The 17,532-nt window shown below is 40.4% G+C and overlaps 1 protein-coding gene across 1 annotated transcript in view; it reads left to right on the top strand.

The window, feature by feature from the left end:
* Positions 1-17,073, top strand: part of SLC35F2 (solute carrier family 35 member F2) — a 49,258-nt gene extending 32,185 nt beyond the window's left edge. The window contains exons 4-8 of the mRNA XM_060160323.1: positions 9,478-9,637; positions 10,502-10,658; positions 11,205-11,257; positions 12,300-12,454; positions 16,079-17,073. Coding sequence (XP_060016306.1) covers positions 9,478-9,637; positions 10,502-10,658; positions 11,205-11,257; positions 12,300-12,454; positions 16,079-16,264 — 711 coding nt within the window. The 3' untranslated portion in view covers positions 16,265-17,073. The remainder of the gene's footprint in view (positions 1-9,477; positions 9,638-10,501; positions 10,659-11,204; positions 11,258-12,299; positions 12,455-16,078) is intronic.
* Positions 17,074-17,532: the final 459 nt, after the last annotated feature.

Below are 17,532 nucleotides of genomic sequence, written 5' to 3'. Positions count from 1 at the left end.
GTAGCCTGGTTCCATCCCTGGTTGAGGAACTGAGATCCCACAAGCCGTGTCATGCAGCCAAAAAAAAAGAAAAGAGTTGTCTTAATGTTGGCAAACTGTGTGATGTATCATAACACTGACTCCCCATTGCTAACAACAAAATATCTTATAAATGGAGATGAAAGTAAGATAGATTCCAATACCAGGTTTTTGCGGTACGCGGGCCTCTCATTGCTGTGGCCTCTCCCCCTGCGGAGCACAGGCTCCGGACATGCAGGCTCAGCGGCCATGGCTCACGGGTCCAGCCGCTCTGCAGCATGTGGGATCCTCCTGGACCGGGGCACGAACCCATGTCCCCTGCATCGGCAGGCGAACTCTCCACCACTGTGCCACCAGGGAAACTCCTGAATTTAAGACTTTTGATGCATCACTTTTTTTTTGTTTTGGCTGCACAGCATGACTTGCGGTACCTTAGTTCCCCGACCATGGAGAGATTGAACCTGCACCCTCAGCAGTGTAAGCACGGAGTCTTAACCACTGGACTACCAAGGAATTCCTGATGCATCACTTTTTTATATAAAACAGATATGGTCTTATCTTCAAATATTAGGAACATGGAAAAATTTAGCTGTCCAGTTTTCCCAGCACCACTTATTGAAGAGGCTGTCTTTTCTCCATTGTATATTCTTGCCTCCTTTATCAAAGATAAGGTGACCATATGTGCGTTGGTTAATCTCTAGGCTTTCTATCCTGTTCTATTTATCTATATTTCTGGTTTTGTGCCAGTACCATACTGTCTTGATTACTGTAGCTTTGTAGTATAGTCTGAAGTCCAGGAGCCTGATTCCTCCAGATCTGTTTTTCGTTCTCAAGATTGCTTTGGCTATTTCGGGTCTTTTGTATTTCCATACAAATTGTGAAATTTTTTGTCCTAGTTCTATGAAAAATGCCAGTGGTAGTTTGATAGGGATTGCATTGAATCTGTAGATTGCTTTGGGTAGTAGAGTCATTTTCACGATGTTGATTCTTCCAATCCAAGAACATGGTATATCTCTCCATCTATTTGTATCACCTTTAATTTCTTTCATCAGTGTCTTATAATTTTCTGCATACAGCTCTTTTGTCTCCTTAGGTAGGTTTATTCCTAGATATTTTATTCTTTTTTATGCAATGGTAAATGGGAGTGTTTTCTTAATTTCACTTTCAGATTTTTCATCATTAGTGTATAAGAATGCCAGAGATTCCTGTGCATTAATTTTGTATCCTGCTACTTTACCAAATTCATTGATTAGCTCTAGTAGTTTTCAGGTAGCATCTTTAGGATTCTCTGTGTATAGTATCCTGTCATCTGCAAACAGTGACAGCTTCACTTCTTCTTTTCCGATTTGGATTCCTTTTATTTCTTTTTCTTCTCTGATTGCTGTGGCTATAACTTCCAAAACTATGTTGAATAAGAGTGGTGAGAGTGGGCAACCTTGTCTTGTTCCTGATCTTAGTGGAAATGCTTTCAGTTTTTCACCATTGAGGACGATTTTGGCTGTGGGTTTGTCATATATGGCCTTTATTATGTTGAGGAAAGTTCCCTCTATGCCTACTTCCTGCAGCGTTTTTATCATAAATGGGTGTTGAATTTTGTCGAAAGCTTTCTCTGCATCTATTGAGATGATATAGTTTTTCTCCTTCAATTTGTTAATATGGTGTATCACGTTGATTGATTTGCGTATATTGAAGAATCCTTGCATTCCTGGAATAAACCCCACTTGAACATGGTGTATGATCCTTTTAATGTGCTGTTGGATTCTGTTTGCTAGTATTTTGTTGAGGATTTTTGCATCTATGTTCATCAGTGATATTGGCCTGTAGTTTTCTTTCTTTGTGACATCTTTGTCTGGTTTTGGTATCAGGGTGATGGTGGCCTCGTAGAATGAGTTTGAGAGTGTTCCTCCCTCTGCTATATTTTGGAAGAGTTTGAGAAGGATAGGTGTTAGCTCTTCTCTAAATGTTTGATAGAATTTGCCTGTGAAGCCATCTGGTCCTGGGCTTTTGTTTTTTGGAAGATTTTTAATCACAGTTTCAATTTCAGTGCTTGTGATTGGTCTGTTCATATTTTCTATTTCTTCCTGGTTCAGTCTCGGCAGGTTGTGCATTTCTATGAATTTGTCCATTTCTTCCAGGTTGTCCATTTTATTGGCATAGAGTTGCTTGTAGTAATCTCTCATGATCCTTTGTATTTCTGCGGTGTCATTTGTTACTTCTCCTTTTTCATTTCCAATTCTATTGATTTGAGTCTTCTCCCTTTTTTTCTTGATGAGTCTGGCTAATGGTTTATCAATTTTGTTTAACTTCTCAAAGAACCAGCTTTTAGTTTTATTGATCTTTGCTATTGTTTCCTTCATTTCTTTTTCATTTATTTCTGATCTGATCTTTATGATTTCTTTCCTTCTTCTAACTTTGGGGATTTTTTGTTCTTCTTTCTCTAATTCCTTTAGGTGCAAGGTTAGGTTGTTTATTTGAGATGTTTCCTGTTTCTTAAGGTAGGATTGTATTGCTATAAACTTCCCTCTTAGAACTGCTTTTGCTGCATCCCATAGGTTTTGGGTCGTTGTGTTTTCATTGTCATTTGTTTCTAGGTATTTTTCGATTTCTTCTTTGATTTCTTCAGTGATCACTTCGTTATTAAGTAGTGTATTGTTTAGCCTCCATGTATTTGTATTTTTTACAGATCTTTTCCTGTAATTGATATCTAGTCTCATAGTGTTGTGGTTGGAAAAGATACTTGATACGATTTCGATTTTCCTAAATTTACCAAGGCAAGATTTGTGACCCAAGATATAATCTATCCTGGAGAATGTTCCATGAGCACTTGAGAAAAAGGTGTATTCTGTTGTTTTTGGATGGAATGTCCTATAAATATTAATTAAGTCCATCTTGTTTAATGTATCATTTATAGCTTGTGTTTCCGTATTTATTTTCATTTTGGATGATCTGTCCATTGGTGAAAGTGGGGTGTTAAAGTCCCCTACTATGATTCTGTTACCGTCGATTTCCCCTTTTATGGCTGCTAGTATTTGCCTTATGTATTGAGGTGCTCCTATATTGGGTGCATAAATATTTACAATTGTTATATCTTCTTCTTGGATCGATCCCTTGATCATTATGTAGTGTTCTTCTTTGTCTCTTCTAATAGTCCCTATTTTAAAGTCTATTTTGTCTGATATGAGAATCGCTACTCCAGCTTTCTTTTGGTTTCCATTTGCATGGAATATCTTTTTCCATCCCCTCACTTTCAGTCTGTATGTGTCCCTAGGTCTGAAGTGGGTCTCTTGTAGACAGCATATATACGGTTCTTGTTTTTGTATCCATTCAGCCAGTCTGTGTCTTTTGGTGGGAGCATTTAATCCATTTACATTTAAGGTAATTACCAATATGTATGTTCCTATTCCCATTTTCTTAATTCTTGGGTTGATTATTGTAGGTCTTTGATTATTGTAGGTCTTTTTGTTCTCTTGTGTTTCTTGCCTATAGAAGTTCCTTTAGCAGTTGTTGTAAAGCTGGTTTGGTGGTGCTGAACTCTCTCAGCTTTTGCTTGTCTGTAAAGGTTTTAATTTCTCCATCAAATCTGAATGAGATCCTTGCTGGGTAGAGTAATCTTGGTTGTAGCTTTTTCTCCTTTATCACTTTAAATATGTCCTGCCACTCCCTTCCTGCTCACAGAGTTTCTGCTGAAATATCAGCTGTTAACCTTATGGGGATTCCCTTGTGTGTTATTTGTTGCTTTTCTCTTGCTGCTTTTAATATGTTTTCTTTGTATTTAATTTTTGATAGTTTGATTAATATGTGTCTTGGCATGTTCTTCCTTGGATTTATCCTGTATGGGACTCTCTGTGCTTCCTGGACTTGATTATTTCCTTTCCCATATTAGGGAAATTTTCAACTATAATCTCTTCAAATATTTTCTCAGTCCCTTTCTTTTACTCTTCTTCTTCTGGGACCCCTATAATTCGAATGTTGGTTCATTTAATGTTGTCCCAGAGGTCTCTGAGACTGTCTGCAGTTCTTTTCATTCTTTTTTCTTTATTCTGCTCTGCAGTAGTTATTTTCACTATTTTATCTTCCAGTTCACTTATCCGTTCTGCCTCAGTTATTCTGCTATTGATCCCTTCTAGAGTATTTTTAATTTCATTTATTGTGTTGTTCATCATTGCTTGTTTCCTCTTTAGTTCTTCTAGGCCCTTGTTAAATGTTTCTTGCATTTTCTCTAGTCTATTTCCAAGATTTTAGGATCATCTTTACTATCATTATTCTGAATTCTTTTTCAGGTGGACTGCCTATTTCCTCTTCATTTGTTAGGTCTGGTGGGTTTTTACCTTGCTCCTTCATCTGCTGTGTGTTTTTCTGTCTTTTCATTTTGCTTATCTTACTGTGTTTGGGGTCTCCTTTTTGCAGGCTGCTGGTTCGTAGTTCCCGTTGTTTTTGGTGTCTGTCCCCAGTGGCTAAGTTTGGTTCAGTGGGTTGTGTAGGTTTCCTGGTGGAGGGGACTGGTGCCTGTGTTCTGGTGGATGAGGTTGGATCTTGTCTTTCTGGTGGGCAGGTCCACGTCTGGTGGTGTATTTTGGGGTGTCTGTGGCCTTATTATGATTTTAGGCAGCCTCTCTGCTAATGGATGGGGCTGTGTTCCTGTCTTGCTAGTTGTTTGGCATAGGGTGTCCAGCACTGTAGCTTGCTGGTCATTGAGTGAAGCTGGGTGTTGGTGTTGAGATGGAGATCTCTGGGAGATTTTCGCTGTTTGATATTACGTGGAGCTGGGAGATCTCTTGTGGACCAGTGTCCTGAACTTGGCTCTCCCACCTCAGAGGCACAGCCCTGATGCCTGGCTGGAGCACCAAGAGCCTGTCCTCCACACAGCTCAGAATAAAAGGGAGAAAAAATAGAAAGAAAGAAAGAAAGAGGATAAAAGAAAGTAAGATAAAATAAAATAAAGTTACTAAAATAAAAAATTATTAAGAAAAAAAAATTTTAAGTAAAAAAAAAAAGAGAAAAGAAAAAAAACAAAAACGGACGGACAGAACCCTAGGACATATGGTGAAAGCAAAGCTATACAGACAAAATCTCACACAGAAGCATACACATACACACTCACCAAAAGAGGAAAAGGGGAAAAAATAATATATCTTGCTCCCAAAGTCCACCTCCTCAATTTGGGATGATTCGTTGTCTATTCAGGTATTCCACAGATGCACGGTTCATCAAGTTGATTGTGGAGCTTTAATCCGCTGCTTCTGAGGCTGCTGGGTGAAATTTCCCTTTCTCTTCTTTGTTTGCACAGCTCCCGGGGTTCAGCTTTGGATTTGGCCCCTCCTCTGCATGTAGGTCGCCTCAGGGCATCTGTTTTTTCACTTAGACAGGACGGGGTTAAAGGAGCCGCTGATTTGGGGGCTCTGGCTCACTCAGGCCGGGCAGAGGGAGGGGTACAGATGCGGGGCGAGCCTGCGGCAGCACAGGCCAGCATAACGTTGCACCCGTCTGAGGCGCGCCGTGTGTTCTCCCGGGGAAGTTGTCCCTGGATCACGGGACCCTGGCAGTGGCAGGCTACACAGTCTACCCAGAAGGGAGGTGTGGATAGTGACCTGTGCTCGCACACAGGCTTCTTGGTGGCGGCAGCAGCAGCCTTAGCTTCTTATGCCCGACTCTGGGGTCCGCGCTGATAGACGCGGCTCGCGCCCATCTCTGGAGCTCCTTTAAGCAGCCCTCTTAATCCCCTCTCCTTGCGCACCAGGAAACAAAGAGGGAAGAAAAAGTCTCTTGCCTCTCCGGCAGCTCCAGACTTTTTCCCGGACTCCCTCCTGGCTAGCTGTGGCGCAGTAGTCTCCTTCAGGCTGTGTTCACGCCGACAACCCCAGTCCTCTCCCTGCTATCCAACCGAAGCCCAAGCCTCAGCTCCCAGCCCCCGCCCGCCCCGGTGGGTGAGCAGACAAGCCTCTCGGGCTGGTGAGTGTTGGTCGGCACCGATCCTCTGTGCGGTAGTCTCTGCGCTTTGCCCTCTGCAGCCCTGTTGCTGCACTCTCCTCCGTGGCTCTGAAGCTTCCCCCTCCGCCACCCGCAGTCTCCACCCACGAAGGGGCTTCTAGTGCGTGGAAACCTTTCCTCCATCACAGCTCCCTCCCTCTGGTGCAGGTCCCGTCCCTATTCTTTTGTCTCTGTTTTTACTTTTTTCTTTTGCCCTACCCAGGTACGTGGGGAGTTTCTTGCCTTTTGGGAGGTCTGAGGTCTTCTGCCAGCCTTCAGTCAGTGTGCTATAGGAGCAGTTCCACGTGTAGATGTATTTCTGATGTATCTGTGGGGAGGAAGGTGATCTCTGCGTCTTACTCTTCCGCCATCTTCTCAAATTTCCAGAATGCCTTTTAATATTGTGCTAAGCATTTTCCTCAGCAAATCTCTTGGGTTTCGACTGGCATGGGTTAAAAAGCCAAGATAGGAAATATTTGTTAAGACAGACATAATAGGAGGCACGTGAAAAACCCAGAATTTCACAAAAATTAAAACCAGGAGTTACCTAGAAGATGCAGTTCATCACAAATAGTATTAAGTGTACTTTTAGCAATGAATAATGAGTATAAGTATATAGAAAATGGCATTTTTCTAGTCACATCTATCCTCATAATCTCACACACCGTTTAATTACTTGATTACAATTTGCAGAAACTTTGATCTCTGACTAATGACAATTAGAAGTTATGAATTGGTACAAGGTCTAAACACAGCTAAACAAAACACAGCTGGGTTATTGTGACTAAAGGTCATGCCTTAAACTAATCTCAAACAATTTCTTTCGTCTTAGCCTCTTAGAAAAACCTAAGCATTTGGTTGTCAAAAGTTATGCATTTATGGTCCTCGCAAGCCCTATTATAAAAAGCACATCTAACAACTAGAGGTGCTTGCAGCAGTAGAAAGTGCCTCTCATTGGAATTCTTCAAGCGGATTCTCTCCTTGAGTAAATCTCTGGCCTGGTTAATCTGAAAGGGTGGAAGTTATTTACTGATTGATTGATCACCATGCGTGACATGTGGGATCTTAGTTCCCTGACCAGGGATCGAACCTATGTCCCTTGCAGTGGAAGCTTGGAGTCCTAACAACTGGACCACCAGGGAATTCCCCTTGAAAAGGTGGAAGTTTAGATTGGATGGTCTTTGAAACTCCTTCTTAAGGATTCCTTCAAAGATTCTGTAATTGCAAATAGTAATGTAGTAGTTCTTGATGTGGCCATTGACATTGCTGGCCTAGGTTTCTACTCATGTCTCTTCTCACTTCACTGCCACATCTACACATTCCGTACCCACAGGCGGCTTCTCTCTCTTATGTTGCTCTATTCTTTCTAGAATGAATCCTTTTTAAAGCCCCTTCTCTAAGGCCTAATTCAATTTCACTTTCTCCTCTATACTCCACTGTATCTCTAATAAAGTCTAATTCATGTTTATATCCATGCCTTCTCCTCATTCCAGGTTCTTACTTAGTTCCTTGCTTACTGTGACTGTACAATAATTTTTAAAGATTAAATTAAATAGGGAGGCTCTTAGAGCTACAAGCATCAAACAGAAGACATCTGTCACCAAGAACACATTTTGAAAAGATCCAATGTAGATAAATGACTGAATGTGATAGATATCAGATTAGAAGTCATGGAATTTTAGAGTGGGAAGGTACCTGTGAGATCATTTAGTCTGACCTCTTGATTTCAGATTTTGACTCAAAGGGTGACTAGCTAGAGATCACACAGCTGGTCAATGGTAGGTCTGGGGCCTGAGGCCTTGGGAGCTCTTACCAAATGTAGGTGCCTCCCTTATATGGCTACTCATTGCCCACCAAAAATTGTTTAAAATAGAGCAGATTTAAGTTTGACTTTAAGACACAATTTGAGGATAGGGAGTCTCCTGTAATAGTTTTTAGAGTGACTTTTTCCACTTTTTTTGTTTAAGGAATGTAGTTTAGATTTTGTTACTTCATTATGGCTGGATTCTGTTGGTGTCTTCCAGGACAAGCTATTATCATTTGCATCGTTTAATGGTTTGTTGTTCAGGCAGGCTCAATAAAGCACTTAAGAGATTGGAGTTCTAAAAAAAAAAAAAAGAGAGAGAGAGAGATTGGAGCTCTGCAGCTGGAATAAATAACACAAGGCAAGGTGCCCATTCCTATACTTAACATTGCAGTGAAAGGCAATCAGTAAACAACTGTGGACAGGATCAAACGGGCTGTTGGAGATTTAGGGGCCTGCCTTCTCCAAGACTAAACAGATACAGAGCAAATCAGGGACACGTTTAAAAAAAGAACAGGATGAGCAATCAAAAAACATCATCAGGAACATTATTAGTAAAAGGAATATATTTTATCCTTGAATGCACTTTACCAAATTTGTGACTTTAAGAATCCAGTGAATGGAATCTCTTTTTCTTTTATCTTACAAAGATTTTGGATTTACTATAATTTTGGCACTCTTAATCCCCCTGCCTTTCAGACTGGCAATATCAAGGGTGTAGCAAGTATTTTCTGGATGCAGGACCAACAGGTGATGGAGGAGTATATGATGAAGATGAGCAAGAGTATTTGCTGTGAGCAAGCATCTGTCTTATATGGTGGGGTTGGACACTTTGTCAAGGAGATGGTGTCTGTTTGCTCTCTCATAATAACCTGTACTTTTCTGTAGCTCTTAGCCCAATTGCATTTATATATTGGTTGTGTGATTCTTCTGTGTCTGTCTAGCCTTCTGTATACTCCTCTTTGTGTCTCTCTTGTTCTCCTCTATATTTCAGCTCCTCTCACAGTGTCTCCCACATATCATATACTTAAATATTTGTTGACTGACTGAATGGGCACATGTCTACTGGACTTAAAGATAAACACAGGTGGGAGTGTAGAGGTAAACTGCATAGGCTGTTGGGCAGAATTCCTGGGTTCATCAGCTGGCTCCAACACTTTTATTTATTTATGGCTGTGTTGGGTCTTTGTTGCTACACGCGGGCTTTCTCTAGTTGCAGTGAGTGGGGGCTACTCTTCGTTGCGGTGCATGTGCTTCTCATTGCGGTTGCTTCTCTTGTTGCAGAGCACGGGCTCTAGGCACGCGGGCTCAGTAGTTGTGGTGGACAGGCTTAGTTGCTCCACGGCATTGGGATCTTCCCGGACCAGGGCTCAAACCCGTGTCCCCTGCATTGGCAGGCGGATTCTTAACCACTGTGCCACCAGGAAAGTCCTCCACCACTTTTAACTATGTGAATTTGGGCAACTCATTTAACCTTTCTGTGCCTTTGTTTTCCTCCTGTGTAAAACGGAGATTGCAGTTATAATCTCATAGAATTGTTGTGAGGATTAAATGAGTTAATCCAGGTAAGGCATTTAGTACAGGGCTGGCAATAATAAATGCTCAATAAACACTGACTCCTGTTATTACTTAATCATCTTGTAGCTAATGAGAGATGTTTTAAGCCATCTGTTTCTCCTTCCATGCAGCTTTTGGATTGCTTTGGGATTCCTGTGTTGATGGCTCTCTCGTGGTTTATTCTTTATGCAAGATACAGAGTGATCCACTTCATCGCTGTGGCTGTCTGTCTGTTGGGCGTAGGAACTATGGTTGGTGCAGACATAGTAGCAGGGAGGGAAGACAATTCAGGTGAGACTGTGTTACTTGTTTCTGGTTTAGTCACAGAAAAAGTTTTGCTTATGTCCTCACTTTTATTGTGCAAAAATAAAGTAAAAGGCAGAGAACATGTCCTGATTAACTATCTTTAAAATTTTACTTTTAGATTTGCTTGCTTCTGGTACTATAACCATTTCCACAAAGCAGTCTTTATGTTTCTACCTGCCCTGAGCCCTTGCTGTGTTTTGTCACACTAAATGGTTTGTTTTGTGTCATGAGAGAGAAGTTTCTTTATATATTTGCAATAATCTTTTTTTGGCCCATACATTTGGATTAGTTACTGGAAATCCTACTGTAGATTCTTGGGTTTTGTTTTCATCAAAAAGGAGACTTTGTGTTCACTGAATGACCTCTTTTTTCAGTTACTCTGTGGATGAGAACATTTTGATATTCTTTATGTCAAGGTTCAGATAGTTGATACTGTAAAATCTAAATAAGGTCTATGATTTCACTGAATATACAAGTGACTTCAGTGTCTCCTTTGATTGAGAAAATTACCTTGCTTACCTAGCTTCCTTCCCTATAGTTTTCAATGAATTCCCATCAATAATTTCCATTAATTTCTCATGTCATAGAATCATTTTCTGAGGCCTTACATTATGGTATACACCACCATCTTCCAATCTGTTAGTCTCCTGAGGATCCAAAATAAGAAAAATGAAAGCAGAATTGTGCCAGAAAGTGAGACGAGCAAGAGTCTTTAAACTTCTAAAAATCAGGGTTTCTTCTTCTGTAAAATCTTACTTAAATAAATATGAGCCAGATAATTTCCTGGAAGCAAGCTGGAGTTTTCCCTAGTGACAAATGTATTCCTTTTTGTGGCTTATCTCCTTATAGGTAGTGATGTACTGATTGGTGACATCTTGGTCCTTCTTGGGGCTTCCCTCTATGCTGTTTCTAATGTGTGTGAAGAATACATCGTGAAGAAGCTGAGCAGACAGGAGTTTTTAGGAATGGTGGGCTTGTTTGGAACAATTATCAGTGGCATACAGCTGTAAGATTCTAAACTTATCCTTAAAAACAATATAAGCAAATATGTCATAGATGATTACTTTCCAGCTACTAATATTCATTGTTTATTTGGCCCAAATTCAAATTTGAAATCAGTAACTTGCTAAATATCTATTAGAAGATTTTTGAAACATCAAGAATTATGCCTCATTTTCTTATACATGTGTGATGCTTGATTCCTGCTTATAATGTGGTAGACTTTATATTACCAGTGAAGACTCTTTTTCAATTATTCCTAGAAAATATTAACTTCCTGTTCAAAGGGAACACATAGTGTAATGTTTTCCTCCTGTAGTTGACTACTGTAGAGTGCTTCTAAGGGAGTCAAACATGTGTTTATGGACTCCTCTGGGTTTTATTCTTTGTCATTTTAATTAAAGATAGTTATTTTTATACGCTAAGAAAAATTCAAAAGTCAACATAATTAATCACCTTGGTGAAGTACTTAAAGCTTGAAGCAATTTAATTGCTTATAAAATAGTAAAAATTAGTATAAAGATCTCTCTGTGACCTCTTGTTTTAATCACAGATTGATTGTGGAATATAAGGATATTGCCAGCATTCACTGGGACTGGAAAATTGGTATGTACATACATAATAATCCTTGTTAGTCTTTCCCCTGACACACATCAAGAAATAAATACTTCATTTTAGTAATACTATTAAACATTTTTATATAAAATCACAGAGTAATTTAGTACACAGAGAACTATAGTGGTTTACATTGAGTTTTCTCTGAGAACTTGTAAACAAACCCCCCCATAAAAGTTAATCCTTAATCTTTACCTTCAGGAATAGCCTTTCTTTACTAGGAATTCTGAACAAGACTGACCTTTGGTCACACTAACTTTCAACTAGATCTGTATCTCGAGTCCTCAGACTTCTTGTAAAGGTTGTCTGCTTGATGTAATTTGTGAAGTATTAACCTGAATAATCTGATGGTGTGTAATCACCACCACGTTCCATTGCTACTCTCATCTGATAGGAAAGATTTGAACCTTATTTAATGATGCGTGGAAAGAAATTAAGTACTACATGAAGTGTCATTGAAATTCATTTACCATGCTTGGATGATTTCATTCAAGTAAATAACTTAGATTGCCTGTGTGTGTGTGTGTGTGTGTGTGTTGAGTGAGGTTGGAGAAGTGGTTGTGAAGCAGAGATAACTGCTATAAGTAGTTGCTGACCCACATGACTAGCTCTTATGAGATGAACAAAAGATAATGGGCCTAACGACTATCTTTGATACCCTAAAAATACTTTATTTTGATTCAACCACACAAATCATGTCCAACCATGATGTCTTTTATCATTGGCATCTCTCTGCCCTGGGCAGGTAGATAACATGGGGTGATAAGAACTGTTGACTTACACCATAAGCAAGATTCTATGGCCTCGATCATTTAACACTCTGTTGAATTTTTTAAGTTCTTCATCATATCTTGTTGTTATTTTTTCTGAGAGCTTTGTATGTCTCATTTGCAATACTTGCTGTTAACAAGGGGCTTTGTGGATAGTATGTTAAAGGATCAGGGAATTTTATATATCAGTCAAGCTTTAAAAGCACAGCACCTTTAACTTTTGGTTTCTTCCTATAACATTAGATATTCCATTTTTTTCACAGCCCTGCTGTTTGTAGCATTTGCCCTATGTATGTTTTGCCTGTACAGCTTCATGCCACTGGTGATTAAAGTCACTAGTGCCACTTCTGTCAACCTGGGCATCCTGACAGCTGACCTCTACAGTCTTTTCTTTGGACTCTTTCTGTTTGGCTATAAGGTGAGCAAATAGATCTTGTTCAAATCAGAACACTTTTTTGGTTTAAAAGAAGTAATGGGTTTCTTTAAGATTTTAGATCCCAAAATGAAACCTTCTCACCTTCTTGGCAAGAATTTCTTCGGACACTCTCACTCCAGGCAAATAGCATGTTAGTGTTATTATAAGAGTCTTGCTTTGAGAACTACTGCCTTAGAAATCCATCTTTCCGGGCCTTCCCTGGTGGCGCAGTGGTTAAGAATCCGCCTGCCAATGCGGGGGACACGGGTTTGAGCCCTGGTCCAGGAAGATCTCATATGCCGCGGAGCAACTAAGCCCATGTGCCACAACTACTGAGCCCGTGAGCCACAACTACTGAAGCCCGTGCACCTAGAGCCCGTGCTCCGCAACAAGAGAAGCCACTGCAATGAGAAGCCTGCGCGCCACAATGAAGAGTAACCCCCGCTTGCTGCACCTAGAGAAAGCCTGCGTGCAGCAACGAAAACCCAAAACAGCCAAAAATAAATAAATAAATAAATAAATTTATTTATTTATTTATTTATTTTTCTTTTTGCGGTACGTACGCGGGCCTCTCACCGCTGTGGCCTCTCCCGCTGCGGAGCACAGGCTCCGGACGCGCAGGCCCAGCGGCCATGGCCCACGGGCCCAGCCACTCCGCAGCATGTGGGATCCTCCCAGACCGGGGCACGAACCCGTGTCCCCTGCATCGGCAGGCGGACTCCCAACCACTGCGCCACCAGGGAAGCCCAATAAATTTATTTTTTAAAAAAAGAAAGAAATCCATCTTTCCATAGTATAAAGCTTGTTGACTTGGCTGCTATTACAGTCATTTGAACAAATAGTTAGAATGTCGGCTGTTGCTTGATAATTTTGGTTTTAGCTGGGGATAGCGACTATATTTCTTTATCCGTGTAAAATTTTGTATCTGGGTGGAAATTGCTTGGCACTGATTTACACTGTTCCCAGGAATTGGCCAGGAACTCACAATGCCTAGTTCAGTGTGTTCTCAGAAATTTCTGCTTAAGAAGCATAAACCATTTTTGCTTTTACATGTCACAGGAACCAGCTGTTATCTTCACAAACTTGCTGGTTAAGGTATTCCTGAACTAAGACTGAAGAAGTATTTATAGCTTTTTGGTGGCATCATTAAAAAGTAACAAATGTCAAAGTGAATCAGGGAAGTGATCCTGACAGCCCTAGATTTTTTTTTTTATGATAGCAATCATTAAGGGGTACAAAGTGGGCCTTAAAAGTGAGTTAAAAAAAAAAAAGTGAGTTAGCTGTTCTGTGGTGCTGTTCTTGCATTTCACATGGCCACCACTAGGGGACCATGGTGTTTTTATTCTGCAGTTCAAGGCCAGTTGATGGCTACCCATACCCAGAGAAAGCTTGAGAGCTCTGCAGTATAACATGTGGCCCCGCTTACCTGTGCTTTTTTTTTTTTAACTAAACATATTGAGGTAGCTTTAGTAGTTTAACTTTTACTTTTCCCTCATTAGTAAAATAATGTCCAAGGAGGAAGTAAGGTTAAAGAAATAAAAGCTTCAAAGTGAAAGTACACTTGTCGCTACCTATTATAAGCTCCCTTAATGTACATATTTGCTTTTTAACTGTATTAACTTTAATGAGAAAAAGCCTTCTTGTGTTGTCATTTTTTTGGCCACATGACTTACACTATTATTCTCAAAAGTGGAACATGCGAACTATAAGTTCCTTGCAGTTCTTTTGCTTTATGTTTCTTTGTCCCTGCATGTCTAGCAGCTCACTCATAACTCATATCAGATTTTATTCTTTTTGGTCAAAGGCTGTTTCAAGACTTGTAGAGCAAAGAGGAGGTCTGCTGTTATCTTCAGAGTAAATTACAGAGGTGGGAAATCATTCAGAGCATAAAGACGATATCTAGGATCTTAGAAGAAATTTTTAAAGACAGCATCATAAGTTCAATATGTCACTAATTAAAAAAAATTATAGTATCTAAAATAACTTCGGCTCTGATATTTTAAAACACAGTTGAAAAAGACATTAAACAATTTCTGTATTCATTGGTGTCAGACTCTGCCTCCTCTGGATTGATCTTGAGTAAATACTCACTGAACAGTTTAGCCACAAGAAATTTCCTGTATAGATCCAGACACAAAGGGTAAAATTTTAAAAACAGCCTCTGATTCAGGAGACTTATTATCTCACTCCCTCAGAGTCTCTCTCTTCTAATAAAGGTGCCTCCATTTAATCATGTGCCTTCTTAAGAGGAACAAGATACTTTTTTCTTATAAACATTTAAAACCACCAAACCAAACAGGACATGTTTTGAATAAGTTACTTAGGTTTTCCCACAGGTAACAGTGAACATTCTATTGGAGAGCATGATTGACCTTCATGATACTGACTTTAAAAGTTTAGGGTACTCTAAATAGCTTTAACTCCCTTTAATCTTTTCTGAATCATTTTCCCCCCCAAAAAACATTTATTCAATACCAGCTATGTGCTGGGTGCTGTGCTGAGATTGGATCCAAGAATGAAACCTGTGGAGGAAATTAGTTTGGCTGCTGCTCCGGTTGACATTATCACTGGCTTTGCATCATCACTGAATCCAGTGGAGGCCTTCCAGCTTTGGGGAGGGCTGTAGGTATTCCATTCCTTAAAAAGTTCTAACGGTTTAAGGTTAAGAACTAATTGAGCATCTATGAAACATTAACATGTTGAAGCCAATGGTGACCCGTAGAAGCCCACACCTGGAGATGACTATAATCTACTTAATACTCATTTCAAAACCCATTTCATTTTTTCCTTCTACCTTTGGGAGTATGTCTTTTTTAAAAAAAATTAATTTATTTTATTCATTTATTTTTGGCTGCATTGGATCTTCGTTGCTGCGTGCAGGCTGTTCTCTAGTTGCAGCCAGTGGGGGCTACTCTTCATTGCGGTGTGTGGGCTTCTCATTGCAGTGGCTTCTCTTGTTGCGAAGCACAGGCTCTAGGAGCGTGGGCTTCAGTAGTTGTAGTATGCGAGCTCAGTAGTTGTGGCTCACGGGCTCTACAGTGCAGGCTCAGTAGTTGTGGCACACGGGTGTAGTTGCTCTGTGGCATGTGGGATCCTCCTGGACCAGGGCTCGAACCCATGTCCCCTGCCTTGGCAGGCGGATTCCCAACCACTGCACCACCAGGGAAGCCTGGGAGTGTGTCTTACTTTTTCTTCTCTCTCATCTTCTTTCTCTTCTCCTTCTCCAAACCATTCTGTTTTCTTATTGTTTCACACCAGTGTTGTAAGCTGTGCCTAGGGTCTGAATCTGGGTCTCTCATGGTACCATGCTAAATTTTTAGTCTCTCCACTAAGTAAGTGGGACTAGTTGTGAGGTGGGATGCAGCTGGGTTATCACAGAGAAAGGCAAAAGTCCATTTCCTAAAGATCCAAGAATCCAGTTGGCTGACGTGGTGGGTGATATGGGCAGAGCTCACACATTCACCAGTACACACACACAGAACGGTTTTGGTCATTAGCATCTCCTTGGGCAACTTTCAGAAAAAAAAATTATGAGAAGGTAACCCTCAAAGCTCTGTTGACAAAAGGCAGCAGCAAAGATGTGTATGTGAGGGAGCACTGTCCACATAGCCTATTATTTCCTCCTAGTTTTCAGGACTCTACATCCTGTCTTTCACCGTCATCATGGTGGGGTTCATTCTGTACTGCTCCACTCCAACACGCACTGCAGAGCCATTTGAAAGCAGCATGCCACCAGTTACCAGCATTGGAATCGACAACCTGGGACTGAAGCTTGAGGAGAACCTCCAGGAGGCCCACTCTGCAGTCTTGTAGCTGGAGAAGAAGGCACACACGTACACCTGGGGTTTCCTGGGAAGCTGGAAGCTGTCACCTGGATAAAGCAGAGCCTACTGCCTTGGGATACTTGGAAAATTATCAGACTCAGAGTGAATACTCTGTAGCGTTGGGTTGGATCCAGTGTTTAGATTTTACAAAGGAATACAAAATAATGTATCAAAAGTAGAAATTCCAAAATAGGGCAGAAGCCAAGGCCAGAATTGTGTTTCTGTGTGTTTGAGGGCCAATACCTATTAGTGTCAGGGAGACAAGGAGTGGGGCCCACACTGGGGTCTTAGAGGTACAAGTAGGAAAGCAGGATTGGATAGATACCTGGGTGTGAGCCAGCCTCAGGACACAGCCTGAAAGCAGGCTGTCCAGGCTGGGCTAGGTAGTCAGGAGGAGGGGCAGCCCAGGTTGGTTTTGGAGTAGGTTTCCTCATTTGGAGGCATCTGAGTTTTGTCCTGCTGAGGCAGTTATTGTCCTTGTACAAGCCTCGTGGCCTTTAGGCCACTAGATGAGGTCTGGTGACTGATTGCACATGTTGGGAACATGGGTGGGCAGTACTTGAGAAATCCTGAGATACAACTGTGAGTACCATAGAAGCCGTAGAGTACAGTAAACCTAGGAACCTTCTCCCAATTGTTATTATGCTACTTCTTAGCAAATAATGTGCCATGAGATTTTTATGATACTTCTTCAATACAGAGTGTTAATATGTAGCATCATTATGATATCAACTACTAGTATGCCACTTTACAAAAACTCTGTATGTAAACTTTTTTAGTAAAAATATAATAAAGAAATCGAGGGTAAGTGTTCATATTATTAAAAGATTTTGATTTCATGGAAATATATTTACTGTGTGGTTTTTTTGATTACCTAATTCCCCTTGTGGATTTTAAATGACTTAATATATTCAAGCTTTCCTCATATCCAACTTTTCAGAATCATGTCTTCTTAAGGTGAAGCAAACCTATCTATTTGGGGCTCTGCCAGAATGGAGGGGAAATCAGAGTAAGCTCCCAGATCATTTTCTGGAATAAACATTTAAAAATGTTTAATGGGTTTTTAAAAAAACCTTTTTGAGTGAAATAACCTTTCATTTCCTGCAGCCAATTAAAACTGATATTTGGTTTTCACTCCTTACCATTAACAACTGTCAGTGAGTGGAAAAAGATTATGTTAAAATGTTTGGCCTTTTGGGGAAGACTTCCAGTTTGATTAATACACTGATTATTTCTTAAAATATCTTGCTTAATAAT

Source organism: Lagenorhynchus albirostris, chromosome 9 (assembly GCF_949774975.1).
Source record: "Lagenorhynchus albirostris chromosome 9, mLagAlb1.1, whole genome shotgun sequence".
NCBI lineage: Eukaryota > Metazoa > Chordata > Mammalia > Artiodactyla > Delphinidae > Lagenorhynchus > Lagenorhynchus albirostris.
The sequence above is the reverse complement of the archived record's forward strand: the minus strand, read 5'-3'. Positions and strand labels throughout refer to the sequence as shown.